Source organism: Ammospiza caudacuta, chromosome 5, assembly GCF_027887145.1.
Source record: "Ammospiza caudacuta isolate bAmmCau1 chromosome 5, bAmmCau1.pri, whole genome shotgun sequence".
In the NCBI taxonomy this organism is placed as follows: domain Eukaryota; kingdom Metazoa; phylum Chordata; class Aves; order Passeriformes; family Passerellidae; genus Ammospiza; species Ammospiza caudacuta.
Window position 1 is genome coordinate 30,978,868 of NC_080597.1, and position 26,332 is coordinate 31,005,199.

A 26,332-nucleotide genomic window follows, 5' to 3' on the forward strand; every position below is an offset into this window, starting at 1 on the left:
TTCTTCCCGCCCAGTAGCGCCCTTCGGTTCGCGGCAGCAAGGCAGAAGGCGCAGGCGGCAGCCGCCTTGCTCGGTCCCGCCGAGCTCTCCCGGCCCGGCCGCTGCCCCGGCCCGCTGGAAGCGCCGCGTCCCGTGCGGGGAGCGCGCCCCGGGGCAGCGCGCGCTCGGGCCGCGCTCGAGCTACGAGCGGCACCAATCAGCGGCGGGCGGGAGGGGCGAGAGGCGGCCGGGCCCGCCCGCGGGGAGGCTCCGCGCAGTCCTCACTCAGGTCGGCCCGAGCGCGGCAGCGGCGCGACCCCGGCTCTGCCCGCGCGCCGCAGCCCCGTCCGCGCTCGGCGGCGGAGAGTGCGGGGCGCGGGGACACGGCGGGGACAGAGAGGGGCAAACGAAAGCCGGGAAAGCGCCACGCTGGGGACCCTGTGCTCGAGGCTACTGCCTGTGCCGGACTGTGCAGTTCGGCGACGAGAACGCTTAGTGATGGGAGGGAAGGAGGGAGGGCATTCATCTCGGAGCCTTTTGCTCAAAAACAAACGAACTGAAAAACAAGGGCACAGGATCGTCTGCAACAGCCTGTGCTTTAAATGCTCCTCATTCACACCGTCATCCATTCGCGTAGCTCAAGATGGAAGCACCTCGTACCAGCAGTCAGGAACAGATCTGTTTAGGCAGTTTTGGGGCGGCCGACTGCACTCGTTTGTCTAATTCGCCACCCCCAAACCGTACATGTACCAAAAGCGGGCTCCCAGGGTTTTTCAAGCGAATTATGAACGTTCCCTTGTCCGTTGAAGCGGATGTAGAGCGCATCATTTTACCACAAACAATGCACGTCCCACTTTCCTTACAATTTACAATGCTTTCACAACATTACCTCAGTTTTGCCGAAAAAAAAACCCGAACAGGACAGCAAAGTACAGATTACCATAGCATCAGCTCTCTTATAGAAAAGGTGATTCAAGAGGTCTGGCACTTGGATCTGTTGCATTTGGTGAGAGCCTCGGTGTTCTCGCAGGGTGATGCTGTTCCCCCTGCCGGCTGGATGCTCCCTTCGGGTGCGGGGCGGTTTCCGAGACGGGGTTGCCGATCACTGTGACTTCTCGTGGGCTGTACAGAGATGCCATCGTCGCTGCCCCAGATCCATGTACGTGGGTGTTCCTGTTTTCCTGGCCACCAAAATGCCGCGTTATTCGCGCGGCACAGCGGGGCGGGGACACCGCGGCCGCAGTGAGGCGATGTGCGCGCCCTCCGCGGGCGCCGAGGAACGCGGGGGTGCCGGGGAAGAGCAATGCGGAGTGTTCGCCCTTTGGAGAGCACAGCGATCGCTGTGCCACCGGTAGAGGCGACATCCGTGCCCGCCGGGCGCTGACTGAGGTGTGTGCCGGGTGGCGCGGAGCAATGGCTCTATAGGGAACCAGCAAGAGTGCCTTGTCCGCCCGTCGGGGATCAGAATGATTCCTCCGTCAGAGAGGACCGAAAGGATGCGCTAGCAGGCGCTGAACAATATTTGACAACTGCTGCAGAATGATCTGTGTGTTCGCTGGGCTCAGGCGGTGCCTCGTAGGGAGCAGGGCGATGTGTGTGTCGGGGTGCGGAGGGTTCTGAGTGTCTGGATGTAAGGCTAACGGAGGGTTCTGAGTGTCTGGATGTAAGGCTAACGGAGGGTTCTGAGTGTCTGGATGTAAGGCTAACGGAGGGTTCTGAGTGTCTGGATGTAAGGCTAACGTGGAATGAGGGCGCGGAGAGATGTGGTTTCGGCAGAGGGTGGGAGTGTGCGGGAAGGGCGGCGCAGGGCGTCTCAGAGACACGGGACTGCCGCGCACTGCGTGCATCGCCGGGCGCAGTGAGCTGTGTGTAAAATATCTCAGAGCGATGTGCTTTCCTTCGGAACGAGGCGATATGTGTGTAAATCGGCGGCCAGCGGCGTGTGTTTGCGGGAGGAGCGGGACGATGCCTGTGTCGTAGGGAGGAGAGCGGGGCGTGTTGCGGGAGGAGCAGAGCGATGGCAGCGCCGTACCGGGACGAACAATGTGTGCGCCCCCGGCGGGGAGCGTAAATCTAATTTGTGTGTGTCCGGGGGTGCACGGTGATGCTGGCGCCGGGGAGCGTAAATCTAATTTGTTTTTCGGGGTGCGCTGTCTTTTTCGGGATCATAGAGCTAGACACACACTGTGTGTATCTTTGCACATGGATTGATGGCAAATTTATTATGGAACGTTTAGAAAGTGAAGGATATGTGTAAGCTGAACAAAGCAGAGTACTGAAACACAGCAAAGGGCTGTGGAGAGAAGAGGTCATAACTTACCAGTTTAACTCTATGTTTCTTCAGTCGAACTTGCACAAGCTGCGACAGCGCAGTGAGAGTTGAAAACCTTCCGCTTTCCCGTGTTCGCGTTTGCCGAGCACGGCGCTGCCCTCCTGCCCGAAGCTCGCTCTGCGGTGGGACCTCCCCGGCTCAGCCAGGGTAGAGGAGCTGCTCACGGAGGTGCCCACCGCCATCCGGAGCTCTTTGACAGCGCTGTGCCCAAAGCCGCGGCTCGTTCCGCTCCGCCCCGGCCCTCCCCGGGCTTCTCTCCGCGCCCGGCTTTGCCACGGACGTGTAAATTACACACACGTCCCCTTGACGGATTTGTATCTGCCTCATGTGGCTATTGCTTTCTAGAAACATTGGTTTTAATTATTTTCTGTTTCTTGAATCTCTGCAGGCAGCCCTTGAACTGGCACACTTATTGACCCCAAATTAACACTCCAAGGTCTTCCGAGGTCTGTGCCGGAGCAGAGGAGTTGCACACCGTCCCACAGCTGTGCTCGCATCCCGGAGCAGCTCCTTTCCCCAGCCGCTGCACCCTGGGCAGCCCGTCCTGTCCGGGCGGGAGCGCCGCGGGGCTGACAGCAAACCTGAGCTTGCTTTTCCTCTTGGTACGAACTCTCTGTGTCATCTGGATGTTGAGTGGAAAGTGATTGTACGTGGAACTTTTCTAAGTGTGGGAAATGCTGAAATAGATGCCGTGTATGGAAGTATTGGACTCCCCCTCAGATCCTCCCCGTCTCTCCATTATCGCTGCCGAAATCTGTGGAGTACAATACATACGGGAAATAGCCAAATACAGAAATCGTTGAGGGGAACGTGCCGCGGTCAGGCTCAGGGCCGAGTCACGGCAGGACCCCGACAGTCAATCCGTTCGCTCACCACCTGCCCTCACGGCGTGCATCTCCCTCCCCACGCTGCTCCGGCACACTCCATCTCCTCTCCGCGGCTCCGGGCCCCGAGCACACGCACGGCCCCGGGAGGGAGGGAAGGGACAGCGCAGAGTTGTTGTGTCCCTCCTCGAGGCACGGAGGATCTGCGCAGGCACCCAGGCGCTGTTCCCTCAGCATTCCAAAGCCTCCTGCCAGCCCTCTCAAGGGGCAGAGTGCCCCCGAGGAACTCATTCCATGCCACCCCTTCTGTCAGTGCCGCACCTGGGCACAGACTGGGCTGTGCAGCCGCACTTCGCTTCGTCAACACAGCAGTTATCGCTATTTGATCTTCTGTGTTATCCCTTAGTTTCCCAAGAACGGCTTCATACAGTTTCTTAAGGTGAATATATCTTGGCATGGGCTGGGGAGGAAATTCTTCTTCTCAGTGATGGTATGAAGTGCTTTCTCTTCTCAAAACTATGGCAACCATCACCGACATAAACAAATATTTTACCAAACAGGTTTACACTTTGCTTGCAGATGATCTAAAAAAGTCTCATGGTTCCAGGATTTTTGTTTTTGTTTTTGTGAGATGAAGAGAATCTAAATTCTTGATGGATTTTTGCAAATGGGTCATCTCTCTGCCACTGATTGCCTGTTACAATCTTCTCCCTATTAGGCACTGATGGATATGATATTTTGCATGGAGAATAAAGCTATGTGCCATTGAAAAAGATAGTGAGTAACAGCTGGGATCACCACCAGAAGGCACAGCTAAAAACAAAAGTAAAAAACCAAAAAACATTAGCAACAAAAAACCCCTCAACATACAAATACCCACAAACAACAAAAAAACCCGAAAAACAAACAACCCCCCCAAAAACCCCAAGAAACAAAAAATTCCCCCCAAAAAACCCCAGAAACAAACAAAACCTCACCACCACAACAATAAAAAAATCACACCCTAAAAACCCATTCAAAATTGACCCAATCAGTTTTTCTTTGGGAGTTGCTTATCAAACTGTGTCTGTAATGAACAAAACCATATGAGCCCCCACAGTTAGTCTGATGTCTTTCTAGAAAAATTTCTGTGAAGAGCTGTGAATGAGTAAGCTGAACTCATTGCTCAGGGTTGATGTACCCACATGATATCAAGGAAATAGGAAACAAAGAGAAACATTTGCACATTTCAGACAGGAATTTTAAAACATTTGCACATTTCAGACAGGGATTTTAACAACCTTTTATTCTCTTAAAATACTTTATTTCCCGTAGGAGCAGCCCACAGAGATATTTGACCAGTCTGTTCCTCTCCCAACCTTTCCTGTGCTTTCAGATTTATGGAACTACTGATTCCCTGAAGACAGAATGACATTTGGAAGGAAAGTTGGTCCCCATTGCCAGTTCCACACGATGGAAAATCTGAACCTGGGCCAGATGTGCAGGGCAAAATTGCTTTATTCATGACAGTAACAGTGTGCAGGCAGTTTCCATTGCAGTTCTGCTTGTACTTCTGCCTCCAAGAGGACTCTGTTCCCACAAGGAAAACATACTTCTTGTTGGTTGGACGTTCTTTCTCCCTTTTCCTTTGCCAGACTTGAAGGTAATTTGTTTTTCAAGTTTTTTCAAACTTGAAACTCTGCACCACACCTGCTGGTTTCAACCCCTTGACCTCGGGGCTGCATTCAGTCTCAGGTTTTACCTTCCACGTTGTGCCTGTGGCTCTCTGACTCCCCTGGCTCCAGCTCACACCAACCCACCCCAGCAGACTTGCTCAGCGACCCCCGATGGTGTGGCTGTGCCAGGTCACTGTCACAGTCCCTGCCCCACTCACCATGTGCATTAAAAATAAAAAAGAATCATAGCAATTCAACAGATTGATTGATTGGTCTGAACTGATTCCTGAAATTTTTCTTTAACTGAGCTCAGAAGTTATCAAAAGCTTTGTGGTGTGGAATGATCAAGGAACTATTTTCCTCTTGCTTTGAAAAAAAAAAAAAATTAAACTTGAAAAAATCTGAGTATTTTTTGTAAGAAGGCAATTAAAAAAAAAAATAAACCTAAATTTCCTGCCTAATGTCTTCCATGGATTTTTTTTTTTTTAATTTTAAGAGATTGGTGTTCTATCTGGCCTTTAAATCTCCACGAATACAAAAAACTTTTGTCATGGGCAGGAGTCCTTTGCTGTAATCTGAACAGTATGTAATGATAAGTTCTTCCCTATTGAGACATGAAGTTTTCTTACTCATGTAACAATGTATTATGGTTTAGAATATCATGATAAATCAGTTTTTAAATAAAAAACCATCATGCATGGACAAAAGGTGTCTTTCAAATCACACAAAATCTACAATTACATCAAGGTCAGGTTTGAGTTGCCATGAGTAACTCTGTGATTTTAGTTATGGGGGGTATTCTTGTACCAGAAGCACCCAAAAATCAGAATGAATTTATCTGCACAACTTGTGTGAAGTAGCGCAAGCATCAGGAAGGGTTTGAGAAAACACAGAAGTTACTGTGCAGACTTAGGCAGCTCAGGTGAAAAACAAAGGTAATGTTGGGCTTTGCAGCCACAGGCTTTGTGCATGACCTGGTCACCCTGTTTGGGGTAAGCACAGACAGGCTGCACTCCTGCCTCCAGCTGCACCTGAGGGATGGATGTCCCCACGTTTCCTCCTGAGCAAACACTGACAGTCAGTCACAGCCACAGTTCACTCAGGGAGATCAATTGAAGGGCTGAAATGGATGGCTGAAAACTGTTCAGAAGGGTCAGGAAAGAAGGGTGGGGGCAGGTTGTCTTCTATGTGAAAACAAAAAAGTGGACTGATTGCAAAGGACTTTGTTAGAAAAACAGGACAAACACCTGAGAGCTTCTGGGTACAAAACTAGAGGCCAAGGCAAAAAAAGGAAACCTCACTGTCAGTATTTACCACCCAAACAAAGGAAGGAGGATGCTGATGAAGCTTCTTTCTCCAACTGCAGGTGCCATCATATCCACAGGCTGCTGCTGGGGCACATCAGCCAACCTGACATCTGCTGGAAACGTGGCACAGAAAGCCTGGATAACTATCCAGGAGACTCCTAGAGCATTTTGAAGATAAATTTTTATCAGGTGAAAGAAAGTCCAACCAGAGGAGAAGCATTACTCAACCTACTCTTGCCAACAAACATTAACTAATTGAAGAGGTCAGGAATAGCTGCAACCTGGGCTGCTGCCTGAGCCCAGACTTGTCACAGATTTGAGGGATATGAGTCAGGCAAAGCACAGAGACAAGATATTTATTTTAGCAAACATCAGTTGCTTAAGAAAATGGGATATGTAAACCCATTGAAAACTGCCCTCAGGGATCAAGGAGAAGGTTAATCAAGCCTGAAAGTTATTTAAGGACATTTGTCCCATGGAGCAAGTGCACTTGATTCCCACATGTAAGAAAGCAGGCTAGGAAGGTAAAAGACCAATATGGCTGAGTAAAGACTTTCTGGTCAAAGTGAAGTGCAAGAATAAATGCACAGACAGTGGGAGCGGGGACATACCCTGGGAAGGATATAGAGTGCTGACCAGATGTGTAGGGATGGAATCAGAAAAGCTAAAGTACGTCTGTAACTAAATGTGGCAAGGGACATGAAGAATAATGAGGGCTTCTGTAGGTACACTGGCCAGAAAAGGAGGACTAAATAAAATGGGCCTCCCAATAAAAAGGAAAGGAGATTTAGTGACTGCGGGCGTAGAGAATACTGAGGCATCCCACAAATTTTTTGCCTCAGTTTTCACTGGCAGTGTCTCTTTCCCATCTCCTTATTCTGTCAATATCAAGACATAGAGCAGGGGAACAAAGTCTCTCCTCTGATGAAAGAAAATATCAGGTTCAAGACAGTCTGAGGAATGTGAATAAGCAGAAATCCATGGTCTCTAAGGGGATTCATCCCAGGCTCTTCAGGGAATTAGGAGATATAGTTGCAATTCAGATGCTGTGTAATACTTTCACCAATAACAGAGTGGGATGGGGTGCACCTCAGCCAGTTCATGGGTGCCACCAGGCTCAGTGGGGCCACTGATACACTGGAGGGAAGGGACACTCTGCACAGGGACCTTGGCAGGCTCAAGGAGTGACCCACGTGAATCTCATGGAGCTCAACAATGTCAAATGCACGGCCCTGCACCCAGGCCAGGGCCATTCCAAACACCAGGACAGACTGCAGGGTGAACTGATCGCAAGCACCCTGCACAGAAAGACTCAGAGATGAGGGTGGATGGAAATTTGGACCTGAGGTGGCAATGTGCATTCGGTGCTCAGAAAGCCAGTGACACCCTGGGCTGCATAAAAAAGAAAGCACAGCTAGGAGGTCGAGGCAGGTGATTCTCTTCATTCACTCCACTCGAATGAGAGCTCACCTGGGGCTCTGCACCTACCTCCAGGGTCCCCAGAACAGGAAAGACTTGGAGGAGGTCCACAGGAGGGCCACGGTAATGATCAGGGAGCTAAAACCCCTCTCCCATGAAGAAAGGCTGGGAGAGCAGTGGTTGTTAGGCCCGGAGAAGACAAGGCTCTGGGCAGACCTTTATCAGGAAAACAGGGCAACCCTGACAATGAGGAGAAATGATGCATCTGACTCCATTGATATCAGAAGGCTAATTCATTTCTTTATTATACTATATTATTCTATATTATATTACACTATATTACACTTCATCTAAACTGAATCTGCACAAGCACCCAACTGCCCTCCACTGCCCAGAATCTCGTGACTGACTGCTGACCAACAGTCTGCACACGTGTTTGATCCTGACCAGCCAAGGAAACAAAACCCCATCACTTTGGGTAAACAATCTCCATATTTCATTCTACTGTGGCACAAACACAGGCGCAGCAAATGAGATAAGAATTGTTTCAATTATTCTTTTCTCTGCTTCTCTCAGGCTCAGAGAATGTGAATCCCACAGACCTCAGTGTGGCCTTTTGACATATGAAGAACATTTATAAGAAAGACAGAGAAAGACTTTTCACCAGGGCCTGTAGTGGCAGGGGAAGGGGCAAGGTTTTAAAAGTGAAAGGAGTTATACTTAAGTAGGTTCCAAGGATGAAATTTTTCATTATGAAGGTGGTGGGACAAGAGCAGTTGCTGATGCCTTCATTGGAAGATTTCCAAGCCACATAGGATAAGTCTTTGAGCAACCTGGTTTAGTGAGAGGTGTCCTTGCCCATGACAATGATGTTGGTCTAGAAAATCTTGGAAGGACCCTTCCAACACAAATCATGCTGTGATTCTGTAGTGCTCCAAATCACACGGGCTCATAGGAAGGACCTTCCTGAAAGCACTCATCCATACCAGAATAGGAGAAAAGGGAGTTCTTGAATTTCTGACTGAACTTTGGAAAAAAATCATGGAATCATAGCATTATAGAATAAGCTGAGTTGGATGGGGTCCATCAGCACCATAAAGCCCAACTGCTGGCCCTGCACAGGACACCCCAAGAGTCACACCATGTGCTGAGAGTGTTGTCCAAACACTTCCTGAGCTCTGTCAGGCTGGTGCTGTGGCCACTTCCCTGGGGAGCTGTTCCAGTGCCCAGACACCCTCTGGGTGAGAAACGTTTCCCTGACATCCAACCTCAACCTCCCCTGACTCAGCTCCCTGCCATTTCCTTGAGTCCTGTCACTGGTCACAGGAGTGAAGGAATCAGCACCTGCCTCTCCACTTCCCCTCATGTGGAAGCTGCAGACTGCAATGAGGTCTCCCCTCAGTCTCCCCCACAGGCTGAACAGGCCAAGTGACCTCAGCTGCTCCTCATACAGCTTCCCCTCCAGACCCTTCACCATCCCTGTGGCCCTTCTGCAGATGCTCTCTAATCACTTCATGTCTTTTTTTTTTGTAGTACCTAGACTGCACACAGCACTGGAGGTGAGTCTGCCCTAGTGCAGAGCAGAGGGGACAATCCCCTCCCTTGCCCAGATGGTGATGCTGTCCCTGATGCCCCCCAGGACAGAGTTGGCCCTCCTGGCTGCCAGGGCACTGCTGGCTCATGTTCAGCTTGCCACTGACCAGGACCCTCAGGTCCCCTTCCATGGCACTGCTTTCCAGTGCCTCATTCATTCCCCAGTCTGTACACACAACCAGGATTTCCCTGTCTCAGGTGCAGGTTCCAGCACCTGCCCTTGTAAACTTCATATTGTTCAGGATTGCCCTTCTCTAATTTGTGAAGGATTCTCTGCAGGGCCTCTCTGCACTGGAGGGAGTTGGCAGCTCCTCCCAGCTCAGTGTCATGGCAAACTTACCATTCCTTGAGCCCTAAGGGAGATGATGAACAGAACTGGGTGAGGAGGGAGCCCTGCAGAACCCCAGCAGTGACAGCCTGATGTTCCCCAGTCCCTGTGACCCTTTGTGCCTCAGATGTCAGAGCCAGCCTGGCCATACATCAGGCCCTGGCTCCCTGCAGAAGGGAGTGCCTGATTAAAATCACCTTTCCTTTCCTCAGAACAGAGACCTTGATGTGGGGCACAGATGGTGCTGTTTTGGGGGCCCTGTGCCCCAGAAGGGCTCACCTCATCGCCTGTCTGACCCTCTAGCTCCAGGGCCTCACACCTGCTGTAGAAGGTGCCAGTCTACTTGTTTTGTGTTCAGAAGGAGCAGGAAGGTTCCTCCTGCTCCATCACTTCCAAATATCTTTGTCCACTGTATTTAAAAAGTGTTCTGTAACCAGAGGATCAAGGAAATCCCTGCCTGTGCTCCTGATCTTCCAACCAACCAGCCCAGGGCCAACTGGCATTTAATAAATGGTCTGTGAGCTTGACAGTTCATTTTAAGGGGAAAATAGAAGACAGATGTAATTTTGTTTTTACTGAGTACATCATAATATTTGAAGCAATTATTTTTTAAAGTAAGTTCACCCATTAATTAAAGGAATTAAACAACTTGCTTCTCCTTCCCTCCTCCAACTGAAAACCTTTGCAAGATCTCTTTCCATTTCCTTCTTTGCTTAGCCTAAAACTGTCTATTATTGTGAAAAACAAAATTTTAAAAGTCCACAGAGGTGGTCAAAATTTTGGAGGGCCAGGAAAAGTAACTTTCAGGAAAGCACATAGAATGTTCTAGGAACGTGCTGCTACACCAGGTGCTGGGAAGTAGGATAGAGGCCTAACCTGAACTCAGGAAAATACATTTGCAAAGGTTAAAACAAGGTAAATGTAAAGGAGCTAGTCACTTGAGTTATTAGAATGAGTTAAAATACAGAATTTGAAGGAAAGTTGTATGCTACAGAATTATCACCCAGAAATTTCCCCCCCAGTGGTGCGGATCCTTCCCAAGAGATTAATTTCTGTGCCAATGTAGTTCATAAGCCAAAATTCACAGTGGGTTCAGCAGGTGAAACTACCATGAAATATACATCAGGATAAAACCAAATGCACATAATCTCGTTTTTATCCTCTCTCACATGATGTTTTTCTGCTGCCTCTCTGAAATGCCACCACATCTCCTGACAGTCCTCAAGTGCACCCCAGCCAAGGTAACCAAGCACCCCTGACACGTTCATAAAACTGACCCCACCATCATCAGAACTTTAGAAGACATTCTATGATATTTTATTATAAAAAGATAAAGTGAAAGAAGACAAATAATGGCATTTACAATCATTTGAATCAATCACCTGGGTTTCCAATGTTCCCACAGTGCACCACAAATGTTCAAACATGATTATCCAGCTGCTATCCAACTCATCTCAAGAAAAATCGTTTTTATATATATTCAATTTATCCCATATCACAGTAGTCATATATTGGAAAAGGCCACACCATTGCTTCTCTCAGCAGTTGTCAGGAAGAAATTGTTTGCCTAATCACTTGAATTACATAATTTTGTTACAGAAATGCCTGCAGCTTTACGTCTGATTTTTCATAACGAAGACATGTATGTTGTATTTTAATTTTATTTTGTTTTTCTTTTTGTAAAATTGGTGATTGTGGCTTACAAAATTCCTGAATTATAATGTAAAAGTAAGCAGAAAAATAAACACCACCTGAAAATAAGAACATACAAATGAATGGGTTTATCTACTGTGCATCATAAACATGAGCGTTTTGGATAAAAACGGGAATACAGTTCATTAAAATAATAATGCAAAAGAGCAGAAAACCCAGGGGACAGAGAAGCTACTATATGTATGTATAAGTATTCTGGGATTTTAAAGATAGATTATTATTTAAGAGAGCTGCTTTTCAAGTAAACGCTTCTGGTGAAAATTGTCTTTCTTTACTTTTTAACAAGTCCTACTAGAGCTAAATAGGGCACTGTGTCCAAAGGTTTCATTATTTTGAAGACATGCAGTCGTGTTATGGAAAACAACTCGTAACTCAGACACAGAGCTGAGTGACCACCTTGTGTTACTTGCATAGATTCAAAGCTAATTTACGCTAAAATAAGGTCTCGAGATTACACCATTTTTGCAGGACCTCGATGAAAAACCCTCTCAGAAACAAGTATCCGATGTCACTGAGGCAGCGGTGCCAGAAGAAAAGTTTTAATTCAAAAGGAGAAATAAAAATCTTACGCTCCAGCTCTGAGTGCAATCCCCAAACTCGGGGATTACTGAGCTGCCTAAAACTCACCTCAAGTCCCCCCTGAAAGAAAGGTCGCAAGACAAAAATGCTCCCGCTTCTCAGCAAGAACGCCAAGAAAGGGGGTGCCGCGCTCCGGTTTTTTTTTAGGAAAAAGCAATTTTTTGGGAGGCGAGAAACACAGCGCGGGCGGCGGGAGCGCCTGGGGGCGGGGCGCCGGCGGGGCCGGCGCGGGAGTCCACCAATCAGCGCCCGCCGCGCCGCTATAAAAGGAGGCGCCGCCGGAGCCGCCGCGTTCGCAGCGCCGCCATGGCCGAGAGCGCCCCAGCCCCCGCCGCAGAGAGCGCGCCCGCCGCGCCGGCCAAGGCCCCCGCCGCCAAGGCCGCCGCCAAGAAGCCGAAGAAGGCGGCGAGCGGCTCCAAGGCCCGCAAGCCCGCGGGGCCCAGCGTCACCGAGCTGATCACCAAGGCCGTGTCCGCCTCCAAGGAGCGCAAGGGGCTCTCGCTCGCCGCGCTCAAGAAGGCGCTGGCCGCCGGCGGCTACGATGTGGAGAAGAACAACAGCCGCATCAAGCTGGGGCTCAAGAGCCTCGTCAGCAAGGGCACCCTGGTGCAGACCAAGGGCACCGGCGCCTCCGGCTCCTTCCGCCTCAGCAAGAAGCCGGGTGAAGTGAAGGAAAAAGCTCCGAAAAAGAAAGCTTCGGCAGCTAAGTCTAAGAAGCCGGGGGCCAAGAAGCCCGCCAGCGCCGCTAAGAAGCCCAAGAAAGTGGTGACAGCAAAGAGCCCCAAGAAAGCCAAGAAGCCGGCAGCAAAAAAAGCAGTGAAGAGCCCCAAGAAGGCGACAAAGGCTGCCAAGCCCAAAAAAGCGGCGGCGGCAGCCAAGAGCCCGGCGAAGGCAAAGGCGGTAAAGCCCAAAGCAGCCAAGCCAAAAGCTGCAAAGGCAAAAGTGGCCAAGGCAAAGAAGGCAGCGCCGAAGAAGAAGTAAGCCCTTCAGTGGAGAAGTCTTGCTCCACATTTAAACCCAACGGCTCTTTTAAGAGCCACCCACATTTTCTTAAAAAGAGCTGAAATTATAAAATTTGGTTCGCAGTTGATTAACTTGGCAGCTTCAGAGAAAAAGCCCTTACAATAGTTAGGGAAATTCAATATTTTTTGAGGACCAAAATCGGCTGAAACAGTTCGTTTAATTTTCTTTAATATTGTGATAGTAGAGTGGGATTTTGCTGGCATTTAGAGAGCAATTTCATTGCCAAGTGGGGGTAGAGTTTGTGTTTGAACCTATATACAAGAGGGATGATCAATGAAGGGGCACTAATAAAATCAGTTACACTTGGTCAGTTTTTCAATGCTTAATAGCAATTTAGCCCTTTTACGAAAAAGTTGGTGGCTCTTAAAAGAGCCTTTGGGTTTCTCTTCGTTAAACTTGGCAGGCTTTGATCAGTGCTCACTTGGCTTTCACCTTGTGGCTGTCGGTCTTCTTGGGCAGCAGCACGGCCTGGATGTTGGGCAGCACGCCGCCCTGCGCGATCGTCACCTTGCCCAGCAGCTTGTTGAGCTCCTCGTCGTTGCGGATGGCGAGCTGCAGGTGGCGGGGGATGATGCGCGTCTTCTTGTTGTCGCGGGCCGCGTTGCCCGCCAGCTCCAGGATCTCGGCCGTCAGGTACTCCAGCACGGCCGCCAGGTACACCGGCGCGCCCGCGCCCACGCGCTCCGCGTAGTTGCCCTTGCGCAGCAGCCGGTGCACGCGGCCCACGGGGAACTGCAGCCCGGCCCGCGACGAGCGCGACTTGGCCTTGGCCCGCGCCTTGCCGCCCTGCTTCCCGCGACCCGACATCTTCCCTGCAGCGATTCCGCGGCGACGACAGCGACAACAACCAAGAGAGTCGGAGGAGCTCCGAGCCCGCCTTACCGCCTGCCTTATATACAATCCGGGCGGATCGGCAGCGCCTCCTACGATTGGCTGCGAGAGAGAAGTTGGTGCCGCAGCCAATGGAAAAGCGAATCCAAATGTGGCCAATGGCGGATCCCGGCGCCGAGCTCGGAACTGACAGACAGCCAATGGCGAGGCGGCGGTGTCGGCGGAGCTGCTATAAAGGCGGCTGCCGAGGCAGTGCCGTTGCTGCTGAGCGCTGTCCTTGTGTGAGTTGGTGTTGTGAGGAGCTGCGGCTGCTGCTGCCGCCGAAATGCCCGAGCCGGCCAAGTCCGCCCCCGCGCCCAAGAAGGGCTCCAAGAAGGCGGTGACCAAGACGCAGAAGAAGGGCGACAAGAAGCGCAAGAAGAGCCGCAAGGAGAGCTACTCCATCTACGTGTACAAGGTGCTGAAGCAGGTGCACCCCGACACGGGCATCTCGTCCAAGGCCATGGGCATCATGAACTCCTTCGTCAACGACATCTTCGAGCGCATCGCGGGCGAGGCCTCGCGCCTGGCGCACTACAACAAGCGCTCCACCATCACCTCGCGGGAGATCCAGACGGCCGTGCGCCTGCTGCTGCCCGGCGAGCTGGCCAAGCACGCCGTGTCCGAGGGCACCAAGGCCGTCACCAAGTACACCAGCTCCAAGTAAATGCTTGGCTAAAATCTGCTTAACCCAAAGGCTCTTTTAAGAGCCACCCACATTCTCAGTAAAAGAGCTGAACCACTGAGTAAGGAACACTTTATTTTCTCTTAGTGTGGAATCTTAGTGTTAAGGGTTGTTTTGGGGGTTTTTTTGATTTTTTTTTTTTTTTTTTGGGGTTGTTTTTGGGGGTTTTTTTAGGTTATTGTGTTTGTCATTTAAAGTTTGTTTTGGTAAGTTACTTCTCTATGATTTACTGTTATTTTCCCACAGTTACAATATGTCTGTAAAGGCGATTTAAAATCGCTGGTGGTTTTTTTTTTTTTTTTTTTTTTTCTCTTTTTTTTTTTTGTTGGTTTTTTGTGTTTTCTTTTAGGGTTTTTGTTTTGGGTTTTATGGGGTTTATTTTTTTGGTGGTGTTAATTACTTATGGTTTTCACAAGTTTCAATATAACCTTACTGTTGCAAGTTTCCATGTTATGTCTGTTGTTAATTGAAGGATAGGGAACTTACTGTCTTTTTCTAGCCGGGAGGGAATGGAAATTATCCATGGATACTCATCCATGCACAGCCTTGCTGTTGTCGGATCGGCCACACGATGGTGCTCAGCCTCTGCCGTTGTTGGGGGGTGCGGTTATTTTTGTCACAGAAGCGAGAGATGAGTAGAGCGCGCTGTACTAGAAAGGAATTTAGGCGGCGGTAAGCTCTTGCAAATAGCCCGATATTGATCAATATAAATCAGAAGCACTTTCTAAACGCCTTTATCTTCACCATTTGTCCTTATCTTTCTCTTCACGTCTCTTTTTTTTTTGTTTTTTATAGTAACTTGCTCAGCTTCTCCCCCGACTGCTTTGGGTTCTCCTTTCAAGGAAGAAAACACGGGAAGATTGTTTTGGTTTTTTGAACTTATCTGTCCTTTTCTGCATTAATCTGTCACTAATTGTTATAAAAGTACGAAATACTGAGAAACTCGACACTGGGCCGACTTTGTCGGCTCCCAGGTCTCATCACGCAGCCGCTAATGAGGCTCAAAGCGCAGGCGTTCTCAGCCCTCCCTCTCATCCCTGGGTAATTACATGCCACCGTGGATGCAGATCAAAGCCATTATCACTTCCTAACTGGATCTCAATAATCCTGAATCCCAAGTATATATTGTGAACTTCTCAACATAATTCATACAGGGACCACAGAATGACAAAAGTGACCTTTCTAGTACTGACTTGCCTATTCTTTAGGACAGGTAATGAGACAGACACCACGTCTCTAATAAATCTGTCTCCTATTACTTAGAAATGTTAGTTTCAGTTTGAAGGCTTAGGGGGACTTCTCAGACTGGATTTCAGATATCCAGTGGGAAGAGGCGTTCCCCAAACTCTTCTTTATCAGCTTGAAATGGGGTTTTGCAATCTCTCCAAGGGCTTTAGTGCAAGCTCTGAAGCACAGGTTGCTTATTCTGAGTGCCTGTGTATGTCTAATACCTGAAAAGATTAATAAACCATTGTATATTCCACTCTAGGCTTTTCCAAGCTTTCCTGGGTCACCAGAAAAGCACAAAGAAGTGCTCCTGTTGTCGCAGTTGGAGATGGCCACCAGAAGGGTTTGTCAGTGGCCATTCTGTAGATAATCAGCCTTGTGACAGCCCCAGTTCAGAGCAGAGCTGCCCTGGCACAGCCCTGCTGCCCCGTTGAAGGCAGGAGTTCAGGGATGCCTTTGGCTGCCCAGCTCTGAGTGTTTGTTTTCCTTTTCCTGTGTTTGTGTGCTCCACGTTGCACACTGCACTGGGAGCCAGCACAGAAATTCTGAGGATTTTTTCATAGATTGTTTCAGTGTGTGAAATTGTTTCTAGGCCTAGGAAACTCTTCACTAAACAGAGAACAAAATGTTCCTGATTGCTTCTTTGAATTTCAGTAAGAATGGCAAGGCAATATTGGGGGCTATGATGTGATCAAAGTAATTGTCATCAGGTCTGATTGTAGCATAACTCTAATGATTTTAACAGTGCTGAGAGCAAAGTCCCTGAGCTGACAAAGAGCTACTACCATAGAAATTTTTTTAACTTGATCTTTTCACCAAAGGTAAAGGTAGTAGGATTTAAACTCAGCAAAATAAACAAGTCTTAAGAATTTCATGCCACAAGAGGATGAACCGTCAAAACGACTAATGCAAATCGTGTGCGTATAAAATCACATGACAGCTTATTCCTCCATAATTCCCATTCTTTATTGTCCTTTCCCATTTCCTTCAGAGCAGTTCCCTTTGTACCCCAAGGACCCGACCCCAGTGGGATCCCCCAGCAGAGCGAGAGGCTCTGCCCAAATGCAGCACCCTGCTGGAGCTGGGGCTGCTGCCACCAAACCATGGGGGAACAAAGCAGAAACCCCTCCAACAATTCTCCTGCCCCGGGCTCCTTCTGCGGATGAGTTTCCAGCTCAGTGAGTGAGAAGTTCCTTTGTGCAGTGTGCAGAGCAGACAGAGCTGGGTGTCCCCACACAGGAGCCCCCTGCAGCAGATTGCAGCCCAGGTTGTGTCTGTGCCACCATCCCATCCCCAAATACAATAATCCAGCTCTTGGTGCTGGGCCCTGCATGTCTCATTGATTGTTTTGGTCACTGGGCTGAACTCCTTCTGAAGTTCTCTCATTCCTGGGATCGGTTCCTTGCTCCATCTTCATTCTGCTCCTGGCTTGCCAGTTTCAGCTTGCTCAGTGTTTGTGACACCATTTTTATAAAAAGTTTACACTCATCACCTCGTGTGCTCCAACTTGCTCATCTTCCTGTGCAAAGCAAAGGCATCAATCCCAACAATTCTCAATATTGAGAAGTGTTTGAATGTGCAATCTATAAACAGGCCCTTCACGTTGTCTTTTAATCTACCCTGCATGTTTACATTCAAAATACCTCCTGATTCACAGCATCTGAAATATGGGGAATGTTTACTCTTTGTAACACAAACATTTTTGTCAAACTATGTTTTTATACCAGCAATTTTTAATATCTCAGATGATCAAAGATACATTACAGCTTAGTAAGTAACCTGCAAAAAAAGAACACTGAAGAACAATACAACCAGTTACAAAAAAATTCCTCTATTTTTATTTTTATTAGAGTAATAAAATTATTTCACTCCTGGAAGACCATGTATCTTCTCCGATTACCATTCCTTCAGAAAAATTTCTATTTATTAATGATCATATTTAAAAAAGAAAACACCCTTTCTTTTAATTTCTGCAAAAGTGAAATACACCAACTGGGCAAACAAATATCTGTATTCTCTAGTGAACTGACTGAACAGTGAATCAGAAATGAGAAATAGATGCCATACACCTGGACCAAAACCTGAACAAGTCACAGACTGTCTGTAGAAATTTTTTGCTACTTGCTGAGGTTTTGGGGGTGGGGGGTTGGCGGGTTATGGTGAAGTGAGGTTTTTTTTTGTTTGTTTGGGTTTTTAAATATTTGTTTCATTTCAATTAATGAAATAAACCAATATCTGCTCTCAAACCTGAATTTCTTTTTTTTTCTTTAATGGCCACAGAATGTAATTACCTGACACCCAAGACAATTCCTTGCAATGTTACTTTCCCAGAGGCTTTTATTTCCATTCTAAATAGAAAATATTACATTTTAAAATAATTACAGTTGTGGGAGAAAGAATTCACTGCAGGTAGGGAAAAATATTTGGTGTTACACACACCTTGATGTAATGTTTACAGTGATGAAAACTGGTTGAGATTAGATGGTAAATGAAAAAAAAAATTGAGACTTCAGGTTGCAAATACCCGGTCTAAGGGTTGTGCCGTTCAGAGAGCAGCACAGCCAAGACAAGACACAAATCTCACAGGAGGAGAGGCTGAAAGTGGGTGGGAATGCAGCTGGGAACTTCTCCCTTGCCAGCCCCCAGCCCTGTGAGGGAGGAGGGAGCACTCAGTGAGCGGAGGCAGCTCCTTCCCCTGGGCTGGGCTCACAGAACCAGGGGCTGTGTAGGTGGAAAGGCTGGCGTTGGTTAGATTTCTTTCATGCTTACAAGGAACCTAATTATTTGACTGCAGACCTATCAAAATGCCTCTGTCAAAAGCATTCCTTGTCAGAAATGATAGAAGGTATTAATCTAAAAAGTTCATCCTTTCATTTTTTTCCAGTGAAAAATCTCAGGAAGCAATTATGATCATAATTCATTTTAAAACTAGAGAACAAGTAGATCGAAGAGTTACCGAAAGAATGGGAATTTTAATTCCATATAAAATCCACAACCTTTTTGTACTTGCACTCCTCTTATATTGCATGTAGATGTTTTTACTTGCACAGGTTGTAGGAAAATGAAAGAAATAATTCCTGAAATAAGAAGAGAGCACAGTGTTACATCTGAAATCTGAACTTGTAATAGATGAAAGGATATTGACTTCCTTTTGTGCAGTATCAGAGCTGTGAAGAAATGCACACATCTCTGGTGTGCATCCTCTTTTCATTTAGCAGCAAATAGCAGCCCCCTCAACAATAAACAATCTGAGCACTCCACATGATCAGGTTTTGGGGTTTTTTCCCCTTGTGCTCTTGGGACACTGCCAGGTTTGTGAGTTCAGTAATTCCACTCAGAAAAGAAGACACAAATCGCCCTAGGAATGGCACAGGCCCAATCTTTCACCGTACCAAACCACCTTTCCCCAGAGCTGCCTCCCCCGTGCTCCGAGCATCCGCAGCTGCGCTGACGGCGCCGCAGGCACTCCTGCGAGCCTGGGCTCAGCTCAGCTGCCCTGGAAGCCAAATTTACCCGAGTCTGTTCTGCTCTCTGCATGGGGGGGCTTTGAAATCGCTGCTCGCAGCCCCGTGGGAGAAGGGAAATGGTCACATTCCACAGGCAGCTGGAGCTCCTGCAGCTTCAGCCTGAACTGGCACTTACAGGTCGTGCAGAACCTCACAGGATGTGCAGCACAGGTGTTGTACTTCAGAGTTACCACTGCAGCTCACATTTCTCAGCAGGGAATGGCATGGTATTGAGAGGAATAGCAGATTTTTCTTTCCAAACGAGCTGTGGGTCTGCTGGTAGGTAAAACCAGCACTGGGATATAAAAGAAACCATGGGAAGGATTCCACTGATTGATGGATAGAAAAAGATATTTGCTTTTACAAAAAAACTTTAGGTTTACTTTTAAATAAAATAAGTCTATTTTGTTTGTAAATAATAATAAAATAAATGAAATAAGACACTGAGAGATGAAAGAAACAATGAGGAAGAAAAGCCTAAATTTCCATAAGAATTTAAAATTAAAAGGGACGTTTATACATTAGAGGGAAATTTTTGGTATCAGGTGTATCTCAACTCTGCACCTCTCAAGCACCTCAACCAAGGGGGAAGAGAGAAGGGAAATGCAGCTGGGAAATTAGGATAAAAAGCAGGCTGCATCCTCCAAAAATTTGCGAGGTCCCAGGGAAATGTCCCAAGGCCTCTCCCTTTATCTGAATAAAGACAGAAACGACTCCCCTGTCTCCTTTTCGGACATAAGGGTCTGGTGTTTGTGGATTAATTTTCCTAACAGCACAGGAAAAAACAGGAAAGTGCCAAAAAGCTGGGATTAAATGACAGCATTTATCTGAAATAATGTCTTCTATCATTCATCACCCTACAGGTTTGTTTCTCGACAATGGTGAGGTGAAAAATTACTTTAACTGGTGGCTGGGGTGAACCTGAAGAGGAAATTCCTTGTTTCTGGATGTAAAACTCCAGGGCCCTGCTCTGCCCTTCCAGGAGATATCCCAGCCCTTCCTTTGCCCTCTCCCTTCTGTTCCCAGGGCCTCTTGCACACGACGTGTTGGTGGCAGCCACAGAGCAGCACGAGCTGACGAGCCCCTAATCCCAAAGCTCCCCATTCCCACTGTGAGGTGCTGCCCCATCCTGTGTCACCCCGCATTTCCCCACTCCCAGGGGCGGATTAGTCCTTAAATCAGCGTGCCTGCCCCAGTGCAGGGAGCAGGAAAACGCCTGCTTGTCACGGCCTGACCAGCAAACCCAAAGGGTTTTGTTGTGGCTGCCGAAATGAGGGTTCCTGCCGGGAACCGTCCCCTCTGTCACTCCCTCCCGCCGTACTTGTGCAGGAACGGGATGGCGCAGCTCCAGCCCAGCTCTCCTCCTTAACGCCCCCAAATCCAGCTCCTGGGATTAAACCACAAAGGCACAACAAAGCAGGAACCGAACCAAGCCCGAATTCGAACACGACTCCGTGTTTCGTGGCGCGGGCAGGCGGTCACTGCGGGAGCCGCAGCGAGCGCCCCGTTCCCAGCCCGCACGGAATCTTCCCTCGGGCACGGCCGGGGATGCTCAGGGCCGGGATGCGGCACCGGCGGGGCTGGGGCTGCCCTGCCCGAGCACCTGTCCCGGCAGAGCTGGAAATGCTCCCATCGACACCTTCCGGCCCGTTCTGCTGCTCCCAAACAAGCTGTGCTCAAAGTCCGTCTGCGCCCATCCAAGGGGGCTGCCGGTGCTCACTGCTGGGAAATACATTGATTTTCAAAGCGCTTCTGCTCGCTTATCCCGCGTTTGGCAAACCACATCTAGGAAGCATTTTCACAAGAGTGTCTGGCTGTACAATATACATTCGAGGTCCTGCAACCCGTCATAATTTAGACCTCCTGTAGCCTTATATTTAACTTATGCCTTTATTCCCCATGCATGTAACTCGAAACTACAACTACAAAATTACCGAGCACGTTCTTTAGCAGAAAAAAATGAGAGGAATTACTAAAATAATAGTTATTAATTGTATACCTTCTTGACCACTACCACTGTCCCCTAATAGCAGAGCATTCTTTTAAAAGGGAAAGAAACCCATAAAATTGTTCTGTGGAAACTTCTACCATCTACAAACTAGAATTTTATTCCAGTGTTCACACAACATCGAGATGATGCACGCACGGTTTTTCTGAGCAGTCTTTCCCGTTGCTCACTGCAATTCAACATGCAGGGCTGTCCCATTATGTGGAACAAAGTGGCACAGAGGGGAGTGGGGAATTCCTTCCCCTGCGGGAGGGTGAATTCATCACCGACTCACCTTGAGGAAAGCGAAATTCAGCGAGCACACACACACACACACACACGCACACACCAGGTCACGGGTGCCAAGCCGCATCTCTTTTCCCGTACCGGGGACAGCGACGGCAAAGTCGTGCCCCCGTTCCGAGCCGCTGCCGTCGCTGCGGTGCCGCAGCTGCAGCACAGACGGAGGCGCCGGGGCCGAGCGGCCGCTGCTGCTGCAGCCCAGAGCCGGCGCGGGAGGCACGGGGAGCACGAGCCGGGAGCAGCCGCGCCAAAGGCAGGAGGAGATCGGAACCCAGCAGCGATTTGACTTTAAAGCAACACCGTGACCTGCCGTAAGAGCAGCAGCTTTTCCAAGAACGACTCGCTTTCTCCCAAAACCGAGCACCGGCTCCCAACTCCACATAGCACAGGGAGAAGAGGGCGTGGATCCAGCGATCAGCGCCAGAAAAACGAAATTAAAGCGATCGCGCTCTTTCCAGTGTAACGCCGCGATCACTAAATCACATCAGAGCTCCTTGGGAGCAGCGGCAACTCCTCCCTGCCTGAAACCTTTCCCCGGTGTTCCACAATTCTGCCCAGGAAAGCCGCTGGGACTCACACAGGAGTGATAAAAGGCAGCAAAGGTGGATCAGTCAGGGGCCCGAGGCTGGGAACACCCGCCCTGTTGAGAAAGCATTTGTTCAAGTCACTGCCAGGACTGCCTAACACTATTCTGGGCTTTTTTTCTTTTTTTTCTCCTGCCCGATTTGCTTTCCTTTCTGCTCTCCTTTCTCTGAAACACGAAGGTGCAACAGAGATCAGCTCCTTTTAGCGCTCGCAAAGGAAACAATCCAGACTGCTAAGACTTTATTGATGTCTCCTAACACGTACCTAACAAAGCACAACAAACTCGAAGCGGGCTGGCCAGAGCACGGGATATTTCCGCCACTAAAAAACCCACACTTCCCACTGTTAAAACGGAAAAAGTCGATTGATTTATGTATTAAGAAATTCTAAAGAGGCATAAACGACGGAAATTCACCTCGGTGATAAAAACATGGGTTCTTTGAGAAAAACAAACCGCCTTTAAGACAATCTCTTAAAAGAAACAGAAACGAAGGAAAGTAGAATTAGAGACTTGAAGAAAAGACAATTTACGTATTCCGGTCTTCTCCGACTAAAAAACCAAAATGCAGTGACTCAGCACTTTAAAAGGAATGTGGGCGGCTCTGAAAAGAGCCTTTGTTTGGTGATGAGCCTCACTGAGCATTTACTTGGTTTTCACCTTGTGGCTGTCGGTCTTCTTGGGCAGCAGCACGGCCTGGATGTTGGGCAGCACGCCGCCCTGCGCGATCGTCACCTTGCCCAGCAGCTTGTTGAGCTCCTCGTCGTTGCGGATGGCGAGCTGCAGGTGGCGGGGGATGATGCGCGTCTTCTTGTTGTCGCGGGCCGCGTTGCCCGCCAGCTCCAGGATCTCGGCCGTCAGGTACTCCAGCACGGCCGCCAGGTACACCGGCGCGCCCGCGCCCACGCGCTCCGCGTAGTTGCCCTTGCGCAGCAGCCGGTGCACGCGGCCCACGGGGAACTGCAGCCCGGCCCGCGACGAGCGCGACTTGGCCTTGGCCCGCGCCTTGCCGCCCTGCTTCCCGCGACCCGACATCTTCCCTGCAGCGATTCCGCGGCGACGACAGCGACAACAACCAAGAGAGTCGGAGGAGCTCCGAGCCCGCCTTACCGCCTGCCTTATATACAATCCGGGCGGATCGGCAGCGCCTCCTACGATTGGCTGCGAGAGAGAAGTTGGTGCCGCAGCCAATGGAAAAGCGAATCCAAATGTGGCCAATGGCGGATCCCGGCGCCGAGCTCGGAACTGACAGACAGCCAATGGCGAGGCGGCGGTGTCGGCGGAGCTGCTATAAAGGCGGCTGCCGAGGCAGTGCCGTTGCTGCTGAGCGCTGTCCTTGTGTGAGTTGGTGTTGTGAGGAGCTGCGGCTGCTGCTGCCGCCGAAATGCCCGAGCCGGCCAAGTCCGCCCCCGCGCCCAAGAAGGGCTCCAAGAAGGCGGTGACCAAGACGCAGAAGAAGGGCGACAAGAAGCGCAAGAAGAGCCGCAAGGAGAGCTACTCCATCTACGTGTACAAGGTGCTGAAGCAGGTGCACCCCGACACGGGCATCTCGTCCAAGGCCATGGGCATCATGAACTCCTTCGTCAACGACATCTTCGAGCGCATCGCGGGCGAGGCCTCGCGCCTGGCGCACTACAACAAGCGCTCCACCATCACCTCGCGGGAGATCCAGACGGCCGTGCGCCTGCTGCTGCCCGGCGAGCTGGCCAAGCACGCCGTGTCCGAGGGCACCAAGGCCGTCACCAAGTACACCAGCTCCAAGTAAATGCTTGGCTAAAATCTGCTTAACCCAAAGGCTCTTTTAAGAGCCACCCATTTTTTTCAACAAAAGAGCTTTGATTTCTTTACCTGTACCTTTTTTTATAGACTTTTCTCTAAATTTCTTAGTAATTAACATTTAACCCCGAATATCGTCAACTTTATAATCCAGTAATACAAGCAAGTTTTATTTTGACTCTTATTTGTGTTTCTTTAGGCTTGCATCTTATTCCTACTGGCCCCAGCTATGTACTGAAAAGCCTTCATTTTACCTGTTATGCACTAATTTCTTCATTTTCCTTGTGGTTTAAAGGGAGCTTCCCTGTTCCAGCGCATTACCTGTGTGCTTTTGCAGGAGTTCCTCTGAGGAGTGCGAATGGTAAACGTTAAAAAGTTCCCTCCCCCCCCCGAGTTTCAGCCATGGTCTCTCTCCTCTCATATCCATACCACAAAGAAGTGCCATATACTTCATAGGTGTCTTCAAGAATTTATTAATTTATAGGGAAATAATTTATTTTTAGCTCTACACTTCATTAGTCTTCCCGATCTGAATTATAAAATTTGTATTAACATATGCCATAAATATTAAGCACTTACTTAATAATTAGATTTATTATTCTAAAATTCCACAAAGTAGCTTCTTAACGGCTTCAGAAGTAAATAGAACTCATTTAAAGTGTTTTGTTAGTCCCTGCTGCCCCCTTACGGGTGTTTCTGAATTTTTTTTCATTTTTTTCTTTTACGGCTTCTGTTTAAGACCTCAATCTCAGATATGTAGGAAAAACTGCAAATACACATGAAAAACTGGTCCCGACGTACGATATTCAAGAGGGACTTGAAAGATGTAGAACTTTAAGAAACAGATCGTACTGGATGGAAAAGTTAAATAATGGGTACAAAATGAAGGAGAGAAAATTCTTCAAATGAAATAATTGGCAACTCTTTAAAGCCTCAGTCTCTGGCCGACAGAGAAGAGAGGCAGCCGCCATAGATCCAAAGACTCTTAGTTTAAGAGTCACCACATGGATAATAAAAGGGCTGCAGCACTGCTTGGAAACGAGCCGTTTCTTAATTTTTATTTTTAATTTTAAGGTTAGATTTTTGTAATCCCGACTTCTTTTATGCTTTTCTGAGTCTCATTTTCTGAACTCCTGCATATTACATTTTTTTTTATACAATCCCATACGGCTCTCGAGTTCATTTACAACTCGTTCCCGAGTCTTTACAGAGTAACTCGTGTTTTACAAACCGCATGCAAGGAAGAGTATGTGAAAACACGTCAGTTTAAGGGGGGTAAGCAGAGCCTTAAGTAGAACGGAGTTTACACCCCTGCGAGTGTGCCTGAGGACATAAGTTTAAGGGAGGAGGGGCGATTAAATAAACGACTGTGACTGCAGTTATCCCCTGCTAAAGACAATGCTATTAAAAATCCTGGCTCTAGAATAGATTAAAATTTCTCGGACTCAGTGAAAATTTTACTACTGGACCCTAATAAAACATTAAGCGAACATTAACAGCCGGGTCTACAGATCATGGAGCAGCTGTTTTAAAAGCCCAGGGCGCTTGGTGTAGTGATCCCCTGAACCATGAAGGTTCCCTCCTCCAACTACTAAAACCATGTTAAAGATAGTGCAACAGCTCTTTTAATTGTTCATGTGGTGGCTCTTAAAAGAGCCTTTGGGTCTGCGAGGGTTACGGCAGGGAGCTCAGGCGCGCTCTCCGCGGATGCGGCGGGCCAGCTGGATGTCCTTGGGCATGATGGTGACGCGCTTGGCGTGGATGGCGCACAGGTTGGTGTCCTCGAAGAGCCCCACCAGGTAGGCCTCGCTGGCCTCCTGCAGCGCCATGACGGCCGAGCTCTGGAAGCGCAGGTCGGTCTTGAAGTCCTGCGCGATCTCGCGCACCAGGCGCTGGAAGGGCAGCTTGCGGATCAGCAGCTCCGTGGACTTCTGGTAGCGCCGGATCTCGCGCAGCGCCACCGTGCCGGGCCGGTAGCGGTGCGGCTTCTTGACGCCGCCCGTGGCCGGCGCGCTCTTGCGGGCAGCCTTGGTGGCCAGCTGCTTGCGGGGCGCCTTGCCGCCCGTCGACTTCCGCGCCGTCTGCTTCGTGCGCGCCATCGCTGCGAGCCCCGCACCCGCGCCTCTCTGCTCACGAAACTGGTTGCGCCCCGGCTCACAGCTGCCGCCATTTATAGCCCCGCTGCCCGCGCCCATTGGCCGCTCGCGCGGCAGCGGCCGGCAGCCATTGGGCGCTTGTGGCGAGCCCGGGAAAGGCCCCGCCCCCGGGGCGGGAAACGCGCCCCGGCCCCGCCTCGCCCCCGCCCCCTTCCAGCAGCGGCTGGCGGAGCGCAGCGTGGGCGGCGGCAGCGGCACCGCCGGAGAACGGGGCAGGGCGAGCCCGAGGCTCGCCCTCCTTTGTCTAAATCCGCTCCACTAGCGTTCATTCCGGGACTCCTGGCTGAAGCTGCCGCCGGCAGCCGCCTCCATTTTCCGAGCGCTCTCGATTTCTCCCCGCTCAGTAGCGACCTTCGGTTCGCAGCCGCGGCAGCAAGGCAGAAGGCGCAGGCTGCAGCCGCCTTGCCCAGACCCGCCGAGCTCTCCCGGCCCGGCTGCTGCCCCGGCCCGCTGGAAGCGCCGCGTCCCGTGCGGGGAGCGCGCCCCG

General features: G+C 49.5%; 6 protein-coding genes across 6 annotated transcripts; 3 read left to right on the top strand and 3 right to left on the bottom strand.

The window, feature by feature from the left end:
- Positions 1-12,035: 12,035 nt before the first annotated feature.
- On the top strand, positions 12,036-12,710 carry LOC131557702 (histone H1.11L-like). The gene has a single exon (XM_058805112.1). The coding sequence runs from the start codon at positions 12,036-12,038 to the stop codon at positions 12,708-12,710; it is 675 nt and encodes a 224-aa protein (XP_058661095.1).
- A 228-nt stretch (positions 12,711-12,938) lies between these two features.
- LOC131557707 (histone H2A-IV-like) lies at positions 12,939-13,559 on the bottom strand. Its single transcript, XM_058805118.1, has one exon. The coding sequence runs from the start codon at positions 13,557-13,559 to the stop codon at positions 13,170-13,172; it is 390 nt and encodes a 129-aa protein (XP_058661101.1). The 3' UTR covers positions 12,939-13,169.
- A 349-nt stretch (positions 13,560-13,908) lies between these two features.
- On the top strand, positions 13,909-14,313 carry LOC131557710 (histone H2B 1/2/3/4/6). The gene has a single exon (XM_058805121.1). The coding sequence runs from the start codon at positions 13,909-13,911 to the stop codon at positions 14,287-14,289; it is 381 nt and encodes a 126-aa protein (XP_058661104.1). The 3' UTR covers positions 14,290-14,313.
- A 7,851-nt stretch (positions 14,314-22,164) lies between these two features.
- On the bottom strand, positions 22,165-22,948 carry LOC131557706 (histone H2A-like). The gene has a single exon (XM_058805117.1). The coding sequence runs from the start codon at positions 22,946-22,948 to the stop codon at positions 22,559-22,561; it is 390 nt and encodes a 129-aa protein (XP_058661100.1). The 3' UTR covers positions 22,165-22,558.
- Positions 22,949-23,297: 349 nt separating this feature from the next.
- Positions 23,298-23,697, top strand: LOC131557708 (histone H2B 1/2/3/4/6). Its single transcript, XM_058805119.1, has one exon. The coding sequence runs from the start codon at positions 23,298-23,300 to the stop codon at positions 23,676-23,678; it is 381 nt and encodes a 126-aa protein (XP_058661102.1). The 3' UTR covers positions 23,679-23,697.
- A 1,680-nt stretch (positions 23,698-25,377) lies between these two features.
- LOC131557704 (histone H3) lies at positions 25,378-25,788 on the bottom strand. The gene has a single exon (XM_058805114.1). The coding sequence runs from the start codon at positions 25,786-25,788 to the stop codon at positions 25,378-25,380; it is 411 nt and encodes a 136-aa protein (XP_058661097.1).
- Positions 25,789-26,332: the final 544 nt, after the last annotated feature.

What these genes read in the sequence shown, in the direction of transcription:
- LOC131557708 (XM_058805119.1), top strand. Translation starts at nt 23,298, where the DNA reads ATGCCCGAGCCGGCCAAGTCCGCCCCCGCGCCCAAGAAGGGCTCCAAG.
- LOC131557702 (XM_058805112.1), top strand. Translation starts at nt 12,036, where the DNA reads ATGGCCGAGAGCGCCCCAGCCCCCGCCGCAGAGAGCGCGCCCGCCGCG.
- LOC131557704 (XM_058805114.1), bottom strand. Translation starts at nt 25,788, where the DNA reads ATGGCGCGCACGAAGCAGACGGCGCGGAAGTCGACGGGCGGCAAGGCG.
- LOC131557707 (XM_058805118.1), bottom strand. Translation starts at nt 13,559, where the DNA reads ATGTCGGGTCGCGGGAAGCAGGGCGGCAAGGCGCGGGCCAAGGCCAAG.
- LOC131557710 (XM_058805121.1), top strand. Translation starts at nt 13,909, where the DNA reads ATGCCCGAGCCGGCCAAGTCCGCCCCCGCGCCCAAGAAGGGCTCCAAG.
- LOC131557706 (XM_058805117.1), bottom strand. Translation starts at nt 22,948, where the DNA reads ATGTCGGGTCGCGGGAAGCAGGGCGGCAAGGCGCGGGCCAAGGCCAAG.